Source organism: Bubalus bubalis, chromosome 22 (assembly GCF_019923935.1).
Source record: "Bubalus bubalis isolate 160015118507 breed Murrah chromosome 22, NDDB_SH_1, whole genome shotgun sequence".
In the NCBI taxonomy this organism is placed as follows: Eukaryota; Metazoa; Chordata; class Mammalia; order Artiodactyla; family Bovidae; genus Bubalus; species Bubalus bubalis.
Window position 1 is genome coordinate 8,005,355 of NC_059178.1, and position 14,926 is coordinate 8,020,280.

General features: G+C 37.9%; 1 protein-coding gene across 4 annotated transcripts in view; it reads right to left on the reverse strand.

Annotated features, from left to right (window-relative positions):
• The window catches only part of RAB27B (RAB27B, member RAS oncogene family), a 185,341-nt gene that overhangs the window by 12,697 nt on the left and 157,718 nt on the right, over positions 1–14,926 (reverse strand). For 2 of the 4 annotated variants that reach the window (XM_045164067.1, XM_045164066.1), the window contains one exon: positions 1,674–1,848. In XM_045164067.1, coding sequence (XP_045020002.1) covers positions 1,674–1,826 — 153 coding nt within the window. In that variant the 5' untranslated portion in view covers positions 1,827–1,848. Of the gene's footprint in view, positions 1–1,673; positions 1,849–4,125; positions 4,202–7,757; positions 7,815–14,926 lie in introns of those variants that run through there. The other 2 variants (XM_045164068.1, XM_045164065.1) reach the window with 2 other exon arrangements.

The window sequence follows — 14,926 nt, forward strand, 5'->3', positions numbered from 1 at the left end:
ATCTAACTTTCTTACTGGCAAATCGAGACCCATAATCTCCTATTTTACAGAGTTCCTGCAAACTTAAGTGAAATAACACATTTCAAGGAATTTTTTAAACAGTAAAATATTTTACAAGTACTTGAGTATCTTCTACTGTGGATTGGGACTTTCAAAAAGACCTAGCCATGAAATGCACACAGGATTGCTCAATAAGTTTACACAGGCTATTCCAAGTCTTCCCTTTTTACCCATTTCTTCAAAGGCTCTTTTTAGAAAAGTTTAAGTTTTATAGGTGATGGCCTTTTGAGTTCTTAATTTAAACCAAGTATAACAATTTTCCAGAGAAGGCAATGGCACCCCACTCCAGTACTCGTGCCTGGAAAATCCCATGGACAGAGGAGCCTGGTAGGCTGCAGTCCATGGGGTTGCTAAGAGTCAGACACAACTGAGCGACTTCACTTTCACTTTTCACTTTCATGCATTGGAGAAGGAAATGGCAACCCACTACAGTGTTCTTGCCTGGAGAATCCGAGGGATGGAGGAGCCTGGTGGGCTGTTGTCTATGGGGTCGAACAGAGTCGGACACGACTGAAGTGACTTAGCATAGCATAGCATAACAATTTTCATATTATCTAGCTCCCTTACTTATGGTTCAGTGAAAATATTTTCAAGGGAAAACTTTGCAAGGACTTATACCTAGATCTGTGGAGACATATGGGAGGGGAGAAGGCACACAAATACCCTGGAAGGATCGGGAGCAAATTTGCTAAGACTACCGTATTGACGTTTCAGAGAAGGGACAGGACATTCTAAGAAATCATGATTTAATTTCTCAGTCCTCATTTTCTTTGTTCTTTTTTCTCCCCAATTGCTGAGGAATGAGTGAATTTATTTTTTAAGAAAGATTTTATTGGCGTATAGTTGCTTTACAATGTTGTATTCGTTTCTAACACGACAAACGGAGCAAAGTGCATGGGCGTTCGAGGCACGAGGGGATCTGGGGCCCGAAGCGGAGCGGCCGGCATCTTGGCGCTCAGGAGCACCTGGGGCGCAGCGACTCGGGCTCAGCTCCCGTGCCTGCGCCCCGCGTCTCACACCGCACAATATCCTTACCCCTGTCATTAGCGTCTAGCACAGGGGAAGGAAGTGGTTGTGATTCTCACTTTAACTCTCTTATCTTGAAAAATAGCATGGGTTGGTCTCACATTCTGTTCATAAGCAGCTAGTGATTGATGGCTGAGTCTACACATAAATAAAAAGGCAGCAGGAACTCACAACGCTCATGTTCCAGCTATTTGCCAATCATCCTTTTAACCTCTTTCTTAAGCACGGGGGAATGAACACTTTGTTTTTATTGAGAAACTTAGATCAAGAGTGAATGGTTTTAGATAACGAATTCATGTTTTGAAAGATTCCTTAAGAATTCATAGAAAACCCACTATATAAACCCATAAATAATTTATTGTAGTTGCTCTGTGTGCTTCTGGAGACAAGTGCCACTGGATTTTTTCTAAGCAAAACGTTATTTAGAGTTGAGACAGTAAAATATAATATTCAAACTGGATCAAAGTGACAGGTTATGAATTTCATGTGATAAAAGACACCTTGCAATGCAATAAACATATTTTCTTAATTCTTAGTTTATATATAGGAGGATCAGCAACCGCTTAACAGGATGGTTAAAAACTTACCACACGTTTTTCCCGAAAGTCTATCCCTACTGTTGTGATGAACTTGGGATTGAATTTATTGTCTGTGTATCGATAAAGAAATGTTGTCTTCCCTACCCCTGAATCTCCAAGGGCCAGGAGTTTGATCAGATAATCATAGTCCCCATCGGTCATAGTGATGGTCGTGATGGTGGGCCTGTGTTGAAGGAAAAATAAGCATTTATGATGAACACTGTTTTCTTTTGGCTTCCTTCAAAACAATGTAAATTTAGCTTTCAAAGTTATAAAATTGAAATGCCTCTATTCTGTGAAATTCTGAATTAACTAGTTCAGAGCAGCCTCAGAACTAAGAACTCTTCCATGATTTCACTTAGTGCCTATCTTTTTACATCACGTTGGGTGAAAGGGTTAGCTGCTCAGTTGTGTCTGGCTTTTTGCGACCCCATAGACTGCATCAGGCTCCTCTGTCCATGGAATTCTCCAGGCAAGAATGCTGGGGTGGGTTGCCATTCCCTTCTCCAGGGGATCTTCCTGACCCAGGGATGAACCCGGGTCTCCTGCATTGCAAGTAGATTCTTTACCATTTGAACCACTAGGGAAGCTCTCATGTCAGGTAATATGGAGCAAAAAGCTATGTGATACCCACCATGGATGGCCATTGCCGAGGCAATAGTAGAACTTAAAGAGTTACAGCTTTTTTTTTAAACCAGTGTCCCTTCGGATCAGGAGTATGGTGCTAGGAAGACGAGTCACAGGGAGCAGAAAAGTACGTCCAAGAGGATGCAGGTGTGTGGAGGGAGGCTGAAATTATATATGAGTAATGGAAGACAAAAACCTAGGGGAATATTGTGCATCTAATCCTGCAGGATGAACTTTCTGTTATGTCAATACAAAATAGTCTCTCTTTAATTAAAAAAATTTAACAACGAAATGACAACCTTTAAAAACATTGATTTGAAATCATTTCAATAGCCGTGTTTTAAAATCTTCTGTTTTGAAATACTGAACCCTCTGTTCTTCAGTGGCAAATCTGCTGTATTTGGCAAATCTGCTGAATATATTCTAGGCCTTGGGAAAAGAGGAAGAGCTATCCAGAGGCATAACTATGGTAATTCTGCTAACGTTTCTCCTGAAGGAACATCTCTTGGCATTTCTCCCATTGCCCTAAACATCTGTCTCAGTCTTCATTTCTTCCGTTGTTACAATAATTACAGGCAATAGATGCCAAGGGTTAATGTTAAATACAGTGGTGACTCGAAAACTACTGCCACGTGCTTCTGAATTACACCACCATCCCCCAAACACTGGGTACAGTGTCTGCTCTTCAGGATAGCAAAATGATTTGCCATTTGGTACAACTGATCTGGGTTATAGAAATGGATTTGTCATATTCTATGTAGAGAAAGGCTTATGAAGATGTCCCTGGATTAGAGACATTCTCTTCTATTAGGTGATAGGGAGGAATATTCCTCTGCTTCTACAGTTTAGAAAACACTGTACTCTTCAGGACTTCTGAGGTGACCCAAATCAAATGTCAACAACAGGCTATTCCATAAAAATTGCTACATACTTCTAATCATTTTTCTACATGCAAGAAAATGATGCAATTTAAACAAAACTTTTAAAATTTTATATTGTCATTTTAGCACATGGTAAAACTAAAAGGTTTCAAGCCTTTGGATAAATAACGATGAAAAAAAATAATCATGTAGTTAGCCAGCCAGAATTCTTACATTGTTTGGAAGATTTACAATGTTTTTACACCAGAATTTTCTAAAATTTGAGCCCTACTGATGCTAAATCCTAATAATGTATTATGGGTGGTGGATAGCTATTCTTTAATTAGTGAATGGTTTTTGAGCACAGGTATTTTGAGAGCTGCCAATTTATATTTCTGCACTAAAGCTTTCCTCTTATAACATCATCCTTTCTTGACTGAGTGAGATTCTCAGGGTGGATGCTTGCTGGCTACGAATGTACTCTTTTCCTTTTGTAATATCTATAGAAAGTATAATCACTGCTCAGGAAGAGGTGCCTAGCAACCATCCACAACCAGCCTTCCCTGATGCAGGTATCTCCACTATTGATGTGAAATTCTTCTTAGAGAATGTCTGCCCTGATGGACTGTGTAGCAGTGACTAGTTCTGCGTTTGGATGGTACTAAATGTCTTATCAGAACTTTTTGGTTGAAGATATTGCTGCTCCTAGTCTTTAAGCCAAATGTGTTGCTAGAGGAGATTGATGCCAAAGTTGTATAGTCCCCCCCATTTAGGTTATCACCACCACCACCACTCTATCTTATTCTTTCTTTCCCCTCCAAACTTGCTCATGCGAAGCTCCTCCAAGGGTGATCAAGTCTGCCTGACTGGTAGAATCAGATAAAACTGTTAATTCTCTTGGGGAAAAAAACATTAAATTAAAATATTCTTAGATAGTTAAGTAATTAAAGCAAATTTTTTCCCCAGACACAAACCTTGATAATCAGAGGGAAGAAATTGAAGCTACTGGTTACCTAAATACAAGATAAAGTTGGAGGATACTGTGGTTTCCTGGAAAAATGAAAACAGAGTCAAGAAGATACATCAGCACATTTTAAAATTTTGCTTAAAATCTACTGTGTTTTTTGCAATATTATTGGTGACAGTGTCACAAAAGGTTAAACCTTGAGCAAATCTAGTTAAATATCTTCTCCAAAGATGAAAATTATAAAATTCTTTTACAATTATGTGATTTTCTGAGTTCTAAAATACGTGATTTTATTTCAATAATCTATCCTTGGCACAGCAAATATAACACTGCAAAGAAAAATAGAAGCCTTGATAAGCCTTCTTTTTCCAAGAACTGGGCTAAAAACAAAGATCTGGGAAGGATCGAAAAGCTGACAAGTTTAGCAGTATTGTTTATTCCTGCATGATGACTGATAGAATTTGTAGTTCTCTGACTCTAAAAGGGAAGAAAAAGCCAGAAGATTGTCATGCCTCAGGAAATGGGTCTGACTCCCTCCCTACGTTATCTCTGTGTCACAAACTATACCATATAAATTACAAAAATTAATTACAAATTATTCTGTAGTCTAACTTTTGACATGGCATGCACACACTTAGAAGTTGAACAAAGATGCAAGACAATACAATATAACTGTACATGGTGGAACATGATTCGTTGATAAATGAGGCAAATAGTTGTGCTTTTTAGTTCCAACAAAACGATAGTTTTCATGGACTGCAAACGTCAGAGAAGCTTTTGTGGAGGAAGATGAACTTGCATTTAACCTTGCAGCATAGGGAGGAATGAGGTATGAGAGAAGATTCAGGACCATGTTAATCGCCACTTACAGAATGGGACTATGGCTCCTTGCCAACCACCTGACCTACCGTGCATTTCTGCCCTGACGCCACCTGCAGTGCATAGACTGCCTGGGGTTGCCTCCCAGTCACATGCTGATTCAGAGTCAACGCCCCAGCTAACGTGGATCAGTTCTAGCGCAGCCCACACAGAATCTTTTCTTTAAGCGAAAGAAGGTGGGGATTTTGTGGCACTGAGCATAAATTCCACCTGAAATGAATGCAAAACCTGGCACCGTGGAAACAATTTATTCAGTGTCTTCAATAGACTATTAAAGAAACTGACATAGTGAGCTGGGTATAAGATAGCTTGCCTCCACGTTTCCTTTAAAAATAAATTTTATGACTCATTTTTTACTGGAGTGGGTAGCCGTTCCCTTCTCCAGGGGATCTTTCCAACCCAGCGATCGAAACCAGCTCTGCTGCTTTGCAGGCAGATTCTTTACCATCTGAACCACCAGGGAAGCCCTCGTTTCATACATATATACGTATAATTGTTTTGGATTTAGTTTGTTTTGTTTTGTTTTGTTTTAGTTCTTTTGTATTTAGTTTGGTTCCTCTTTTACAATTATGTGATTTTCTGAGTCCAAAAATATATGATTTTATTTCAATAATCTATCCTTGGTGCAGCAAATATAACACTCCAAAGAAAAATAAAAGCCTTGATAAGCCTTCTTTTTCCAAGAACTGGGCTAAAAAAATAAAAAGATCTGGGAAGGATCAAAAAGCTGACAAGTTTAGCAGTACTGTTTATTCCTGCACGATGACTGACAATAGTCGTAGTTCTCTGAATCTAAAAGGGAAGAAAAAGCCAGGAGACTGCCAGGCCTCAGGAAATGGGTCTGACCCCTCCCTACATTATCTCTGTGTCACAGACTACACCACAAGAGCCACAGGCCTTTTAGACCCAGAAGCAGCAGCGTCTTCCTCAGAGCCTTTCGTGGGACAGTGAGAGGCCGGGAGGAGTAGGGAAAAGAGTTCAAAACACCCATGAGGCTCTGTTTAATGAAGCCTCTTAAAGGTAGAAGGAAATCGAAGTAATTATGTGGTCTAGCCTTTAGTTTGGGTTTCCCCAGTGGCTCAGTGGTAAAGTGCAATGCAGGAGACATAGGAGACGAAGGTTCAATCCCTGGGTTGGGAAGATCCCCTGGAGAAGGGTATGGCAACCCACTCCAGTACTCTTGCCTGGAGAATCCCATGGACAGAGGAGCCTGGTGGGCTACAGTCCAAGGGGTTGCAGAGCTGGACACGACTGAAGCGACTGAGCACACGTGCACAGCCTTTAATTTACAGATGAGAAATCATGTGTAGGGAAGTTACATAATTTACGGGGTGACGGTTTCTAATAGAGGAAACCCCGAGACTGCTGTTCATGATTTGAAATGGAAAGTGAGTTACAAAGGTAGAAAGTAGAAATATTTTCATTTTATAGGGGAGAGGAGCTTTCTCTGGAAACATGATTTTCATGGTCGGACTGTCTCAAATGAGGTTGCCCGTTCTCTCTCTCTCTCTTTTGACCCTCTTATGTTTCATTCTTGTTCAACATAAATTCCATTAGCTCAGGAATTCACTGTCCTTGACCACCGCTAGAACCACAGAGTCCAGCACAGTGGTTGGTATATAGGAGGAGCTCAATACATATGTGTGTGCACGCTAAGTCACTTCAGTCCTGTCTTGAGTCTTCATGGCCCCATGGACTGTAGCCTCCCAGGCCCCTCTGTCCATGGAATTTCCCAGACAAGAATACTGGAATGGGTTGTCATTTCCTTCTCCAGGGGATCTTCCCGACCCAAGGATCAAACCTGCGTCCCTTTAGGTCTCCTGCTGACAGGTGGGTTCTTCATCACTTAGTGCCACCTGGGAGAGGACCAATACATACGTGTTAGTGTGTAAATCTACGTAAGCTTCTCAGAGCCACACCAGTGTGATGATTAACAATATTTATCTTTGAATAGTTGGTGGAAGTGGTGTCTCTCCAAGTTCAGAACAGGAATTCTCCTTCCTTCCTCACCTATAAAGTGAATATTTAGATGAAATAATGACCTTGTTAGTTTCCATGTCTGGCTTCCTGAGCTTATTTTTCTATTTTAAGTTGCACGAGAGTATAAAAACTTCCTCAGAACAATAGAGGAACAGTTTCAAATAACCTGGGAAGAGGGAAAGTACAAAGGAACTACAATTTTTGAAAGTGAGACTTGCATTGGCAGAGAATATATAAGCTTGTCAGTTGAAGAGTTCAGAGCTCAGAGCATGGGGCTCCTGCACGAGAGCATCCATTTGTCCATCTAACACCCGGTGGCACGTTCTGTTTTGCATGGTTCTGCGGATAAGACTCTGACTTCTCTAGCAAGGAACTTAACCAACGCTACAGATATGTGTTGATGACTACTACAGACAGGCTGACCCATGCAAACTTAGCTGGTTCCATAAATAACAACTTTAAGAACATTCTGACAAGCTACGACCTTGTGATCTGAACTTATTAAATTCATAAAAAACAACTTAATATCTTAAGGTATTTTGGAAAGCTTAAAATGGTAGACAAATAAAATATCACTGATATTGCTTTGCATTCAGTGTGGATGGTTTCAATAAAATAAAACTAGCAAGCATAAAATGGACAGCTGTTGAATATTTTCTCATTTATCTTTATTTGATGGGTTTGTGTTGGCCTGCAGTAAGAGCATTTGAGGTCTGGGACTCTCCGAGCAAGCTCTTCATTATCTGAATGATAGCCTGAAGATGGTTCTCATTAACTGACCTTGAAATACAGCTTCCTATAACCACATGCATGTCCAGGATGGTAGAGTTAAATTATGGATGGCTGGAGTACTCTAGGGACCTTCAGCCTTGCATCAGTACAACAGAAGGCATGTTCTGGAAGGAAGAAAGCTGAAGGAGAGGGGGTGTAAATTAAAAACAAACAAACATTCTCTGTAGTGCATTCTATAACATTTTGTTCTTTTAGCAAGGTTTACTAAAGATAATTTTTACTTCCATATTTCCTAAGGGCTATTTAGAATTAATGGATGTGAGCCTGTATGGAAGATTCAAACCAAATTGCAAACATAAATTAACATCAACTTAACTGAACAACTTTTACTTAAGTTGACAGGGGTCAATGTGTCTCCTGGAGCAATCAAATCTATTTTTAAAAAGAGTTTATTTGCAGGGCAGCAATGGAGAAACAGACATAGAGAAATGACTTATGGAAATGGGGACAGGGGAAGAGAGGGTGATATGTATGGAAAGAGTAACATGGAAACTTTCATTACCGTATGTAAAATAGATACCCAATGGGAATTTGCTGTATGGCTCAGGAAACTCAAACAGGGGCTTTGTATCCCTAGGGGTGTGGGATGGGAAGTGAGATGGGAGGGAGGTTCAAAAGGGAGGGGATTTATGTATACCTATGTCTGATTCATGTTGAGCTTTGACAGAAGACAACAAAATTCTGTAAAGCAATTATCTTTCAATAAAAAAAATTATTAAAAAAAATTTTTAAGAAACAAAACCAAAAAAAAAACAGAAAGAGGGAAAAAAAAAAAAAAGTGCGCTCATTTTGTTTCATTCTATGGTCAAGGGATATAATATAACAGAGATAAACCAAGAATTCTTTGAGCTCATGCACACTGAAAATAAAGGGTAAAAATTCTAACCCAGGTCAGCCTTAAATTGTTTTTTTCCTCCATTGATATATCATTATTCTCACAAACTAACCACACTTCTAAACCAATGAATACTTTTATTTCTCTAAAATTCTTTTTTCTGTAAGGTAACATTTTTCCCTTTAGTTTAATTTTGTGGTATCTTTTGAAACTGTATGAATTTCCCTTTTACTTTTTTTTATGAGAACTTCCAAACATATACAAAGTTTGAGAGAATAGTAGTGTACCCCAAATACTGACTGCCCAGCTTCTAAATTACCAGTACATGGCCAATTTTGTTTCATGTTTCCAAAACTCTCCCTTTACCAGATTACTTTGAAGCAAATTCCAGAGCATCATAACATTTTTTTTCATGAATAATTCAATATAAATCTGAAGGTCAACTAAACACTGACATCGTGCTTACCTATAGAGAAGACTGTCAGACATTTGGCTTTCTGCATATTTGATAGAAGCCATATCCTATACTGTTTTAGCCTGTGTTTCTTTTACAATGATCAAGGTCAAGTTTCTTTTCATATGGTTAAAGGTTATTTGTATTCCTTTTTTTGTGTGAATGGAAGGTTCACATGTCTTGTTCAATTTTTAAAATGGGTTTTTTCCTCCTGTTTTTAGAAGTTCTTCATGTCTTTGGGATATTAACAGTTTGCTACTTAAGTTGCAAATACTTTCCCTCATTTGTCTCTTTACTTTGCTTGTGATATTTATGCTACCCAAAAGATTTTTATTTTTGCTGTTGATGTTTGGGGGAGGAGAAATCAAATTCTGAATGGCAGGAATTCACTCGTGTGTTCTTTGGCTACTTACATGGTTTTAATTTTATGTTTAAATTTCTAACTCACCTGGAATTTACCAAAAATATGTTATGAAAAGTTGATTCAAACATATTTTTATTGTTATCCAAATACAGCTTATGTACAAATTCATCTTCTCATCACTGATTTAAGGGACTACTTTTGTCACAAAGTAAAATTTCATACACAGTTGAGTATGTGTAATTATTACTCATAATACTAGATTATGAGTAATAATCTAGTATTCCTAGATTATTCTTCTCTGTTCCCATAGTCTGACTGTCTCTTCATGCAGCACCAGTTTAAATGTGATTATTCATAAAATGTTTACTATCTGAAAAAGTTATCCGTTTCTCATTGCTCCTCTTTTCTTAACATCTTAACAGTATTAAATTTTCTTATCCCCAAACATATGTCTTCCATGTGGTCAAGTCATCTATTGTGACTTTCAGGATGACTTTATGGTTTTTCTAATACAAATTTTGGATATTTTTGTTAAGTTCACAATGAAGTATTTTATTTTTTCATTTGCTTTTGTAAGGGATTCATCTGTTAACTTTTGCCTATTATTGTTTTCCTGTTTTTATGAAGATTATTGACTTCTTCATATTGATTTTATTACCCAATGCTTTACCAAAATTCCTTACTATTTTAGTGTTTTTTCAACTCATTATTTTGAGTTTTCTAGATGTACAATTATATCATTGATTAACAGATATACCTTCCTTTCAAATTTTTATGCTTCTATTTGTTTTTTCTTATCTTTTTTCATTGGCTGATGCCTTTACTATAAAGGTAAAGAATAGTAGAGATAGTAAACATCCTTGTTTCTGATTTTAGTTAGAAATTCTCTTGTGTTTTCCCATTAAGGAATATGCTGGCTGTTTTTAACATGAATGGATATTGAATTTGTCAATTATTCTTTATTTTTCTATTGAGATGATCTTCCGGTTTTTCTCCTTAGCTTAATTTTATTGATAGATTTCCCTACAGAGCAATACTTTACCTTTCTGAAATAAATTTCACTTGTTCAGGGTGTAATATGGGCTTTTAATGGGCTGTTGGGTTATGTCACTTACATTTTAACTTTTTATCAGTTTTAATAAGTAAGATTTATCCTGTTTTTGTAATAATCTTTGCTTTTGAGCTTTACATTGTAATCATTTCATTGAGAGGATATGAAAGTTTTCCTTCTTTTTCTGTACACTAGAATAGTTTAAGTATTATGGAGGTTATTTGATCTTTAAATGTTTGAAAGAATTTTCATGTGAAACCATCTTGTCTGGGTGATTTGTGTGTTTTGTTTGGAGGGAGAGGATTAAATTAGTCTCTATTTCTTCTCTGGTAATTGGTCCATTTAACCCTTCTCCAGTAGGATCAGTTTTGCAAAGTTGTAATTTTGTAGAACATTAATCGTTTCATCCAAAAATTCAAATGTACTTTAAGGAGTTGTACAAACTACTCTCATAATGATTTTTAAAATATTCTGTTTTGATAGTCATTTTTCCACCTGACATTTCTAATTCTGTATAATTGCACTTATTTGTGTAAGGCTTTAGAAAATCAATGAAAGAAAGTACCAGTCTTATTACCTCGAGTTTATTTTAATTTTCATATTATAGCCCATTGTGCAGTAATCTTCTTTTCTACTGTCATTAAATTTCTCTTAGAATGCCCAACTCTAACCCTACTCTTTCTTTTCAACTCAAATCATATCCACACTTTCCTTGTTCATGAGTTACTACACTTCTCCAATTTTATTCTCGTTTCTCTGTGCCCATAAGGGGCATAAAACTCTGCGGTCAAGATCCAGTAGACCTTGAAATTCTGGACTTGAAACTGCTAAAACCCAAATTTGCTCAATGAGTATTCTTAAAACCCTGCAGCTTGCCAATAATTCTCACAATCAGGGTCAGGATACAGCTGCTTCTTGGTCTAAGACATTTTTACCTGAATTGAAAGAGCTTTTAAATCATTCTGTTTACTAATATTGATCCATTTAGATCAATGCTTTTTGTGTGTTTCCCTAACATTGGATCATTACAGATCAGCTGGAGCCTGCCAAACACAAAGCTATTTTGTACCCAGTTGTAGCATCATATTGACATATGTTCTAAATGGAATATTTCTGAAAAGGACATGAGAACAATGGCCTAGCATTATTCCTGGGGCTCACATGTAGCCCTGAGTAGAAAGCAAACCCCTTACTGATATGTGGTTAAAAACACTGTTTAGAAAACATGACTCAAATCTCAGGGTAGTTGAAGCAATTCAGGCTTTTGGCTTTAAATGGTCAACAGGAATAAAATAGTACTTTACAAATCTGCTGTTTCAGATTCAGAGAAACCTCTAAAAGCTCGTACTTATATTTTTTAATGCTGATAAACTGAAATCCCCTTTAAAAAAGAGAACTTCACAGCCGTCTTGGAAACTTAAATGTTTGCAGTCCCAAAGTGTGTGCAGGGTCATTCTGAGGGCACAGGCCTTGAAGCTCACGGATGTTGTCACTGACTTGTCACCTCACCTTGTTGGCACAGGAAATAACTGGGCTACAGTTTCTCTAGCTCTCATACGATCTCCTTATTTAGCTTCTTGAAATCCTAGACTGAGTGTGTGTGCAGCTTCACAGAGAAGGCGTAGCCCCTTCAGCAGGTCATCTGCATCTCTGAGTTTAGAGGTGGCGAGAGACACAAGCACATTCCAGGCTTCCTTCTGGATTCCTTGTGGATTTCCCCGTTTGATCTTGCTCTGACTTCATGTCCATCTTTCTTACCTGACCCTGGTTCTGATGACTTCAGGTACAACACAACATAGAAAGGCAATAGGCTTACACAGACTGCCTAACCAACTCCCACAGCTGTGTAAAATCCAATCTGATTAATAAAGCTCATGTTCTGTATCCCTTACAGTGATTCTACTTTTTTGAATGAAAACATTCAAATGCTGTCATGCTAGAGAAGAATCTTGAGAGTCCCTTGGACTGCACGGAGATCAAACCAGTCAATCCCAAAAGAAATCAGTCCTGAATATTCATTGGGAGGACTGATGCTGAAGCTGAAACTCCAATACTTTGTCCACCTGAGGCAAAGAGTTGACTCACTGGGAAAGACCCTGATGCTGAGAAAAATTGAGGGCGGGAAGAGACGGGAGTGACAGAGGATGAGATGGTTGGATGGCATCACCAACTCAATGCACATGAGTCTGAGCAAACTCCGGGAGATGGTGAAGGACAGGGAGGCCTGGCGTGCTGCAGCCCATGGGGTCACAAAGAGTCGGACATGACTGAGCGACTGAACAACAATAACAATTCAAATGCTTGAATGTTGAGAATCTCACTTCAGGTGTATATGTCTTTTTTTGAGGTTTCGGAAATTGAATAATTGACACACTTATAGTTAAGATAGTATCATGAAAAGTAAACCTATTTCATCTTGGATCTCCTATATATGCTGTGTTTAGTCATTCAGTTGTGTCTGAATCTTTGTGACCCCATGGACTGTAGCCTGCCAGGCTCCTCTGTCCATGGGGATTCTGGAGCCAAGAACACTAGAGTGGGTTACAATGCCCTCCTCCAGGGGATCTTCTCAACCCAGGGATCAAACCCAAGTCTCCTGCATTGCAGGCAGATTCTTTACCATCTAAGCCCCCAGGGAAGTGCTATATAACTTACTACAAACTCATAAATTCTAATTTTGAAAAACAGCCACGTAATTCCCACATTAAAGATTGCTTGGATGTCCTGATAAGCAGCTGAGAGGGTCTCTCAGTGAACTATCCAGTAGCTAAAGTGTTTGTTGTTTATTCCATGGCAGTATTTCTATATCTACTGCAAGTTAGTTTTAAGCCTTATGGTATGGCCATTTCCCTCCAAAAATTTACACACATGAGCTAATGTACACATATGAGCTAATGTACACATTAGCCTTCACCTCAACATTGATCATTTAAAGGAAGAAGTTGGCTTCTAGCCCAGTTTTCAATATATTAAGCCAATGGGAGAATAATCCTTTTATGGCTTGGAATAAGAGCTTCTGTAGATATTAGTCTTGAGTTTAAGACTTCATGGACTTCAGAATAGTAATGAGAAACTTCACAGATAGTCTGTACAATGTTACAATGTAGGATTTTACGATTGCTTCTGCAGATAGATAAGAACAACACTTGGGCAATTCTAGTGGATTTTACCAATTAACAGAAGTTTCATATAAATATGATAATTTTTACCAAAGAGAGATTTGTGACTATGAATAGAAAAATGCCACACACAGGACAACTGCAGCAAAAATAACAAAAATATCAAATAAAAAAAGGAATACTTGTGATAATTCAAATGATAATGTCTAACAAGAGTTATATTACCTCCTTACATATCAGGCATTTTACTAAGAACTAAGTACTAAGGTTTAACACATTTAGTTTTTAACATAACTCAGTTTAACACTATAGATTCAACTGAGTCTCTACCAAAATCTAGCTGCCTTTTGGAAGAAAATACAAACTGATCCTAAAATGTATACATAAATGCAAAAGTCATAGAACAGCCAAAATAATCTAAACCAAAGGAGAAAACGTTGGAAGATTCATACTTCCCAATTTCAAAACTTACTACAAAATTATAGTAGATAATACAATGTGGCACTGGCCTCAAAGTAGCCATACAGATCAATGGAATAGAATTGAGAGTAGAAATAAGCTTTTACATTTATGGTCATTTGTGGTAAGAAGGCCAAGACAATTCAATGGGGAAAGAATAGTTTTATTTCAACAAATGGTGCCATGGCAACTAGTCAATCACATTCAAAATAATGAATCTGGACTGCTGCCTTATACCATACCCAAAAATTAACAGAAAATGGATCATAGACCTATATGTAAGACCTAAAATTGTGAAATGCTTAAAAGAAAACATAGGAGTACTTATTCACAACCTTAAATTGGACAGTGGTTTCTTGGATATAACACCAAAAGTACCAGTAACAAAAAATAGATAAATGAATGTTAGCACAATTGCAAACTTTTTTCTTCAAGAGACACCATGAGACAAATTAAAATACAACTCCCAGACTGGGCAAGAATAGTTGCAAATCATATTTCTGATAAGGAATTTTAATCCAAACTATAATAAAAAGACAACCCAATTTAAAAATGGACAAAGGATTTGAATAGAGATATTTCTCCAAATATTATTTTCACATGGCCAATGAGCACATGAAAAGATACTAAGATAGCATTTGTTTCCCTGGAGAAGGGAATGGCAACTCACTCCAGTATTCTTGCCTGGAGAATTTCATGCACAGAGGACCCTAGTGGGCTACAGTCCATGGGGTCACAATGAGTCAGATGTGACTGACCGAATAACACTAGAATCAGTTACCCGAAAAGCACAAGTCAAAACCACAATCAAATGCCACTTCCCACCCACTAGGATGGCTATCATAAAAACAGAGACAGCATCAAGTGCTGGTGGA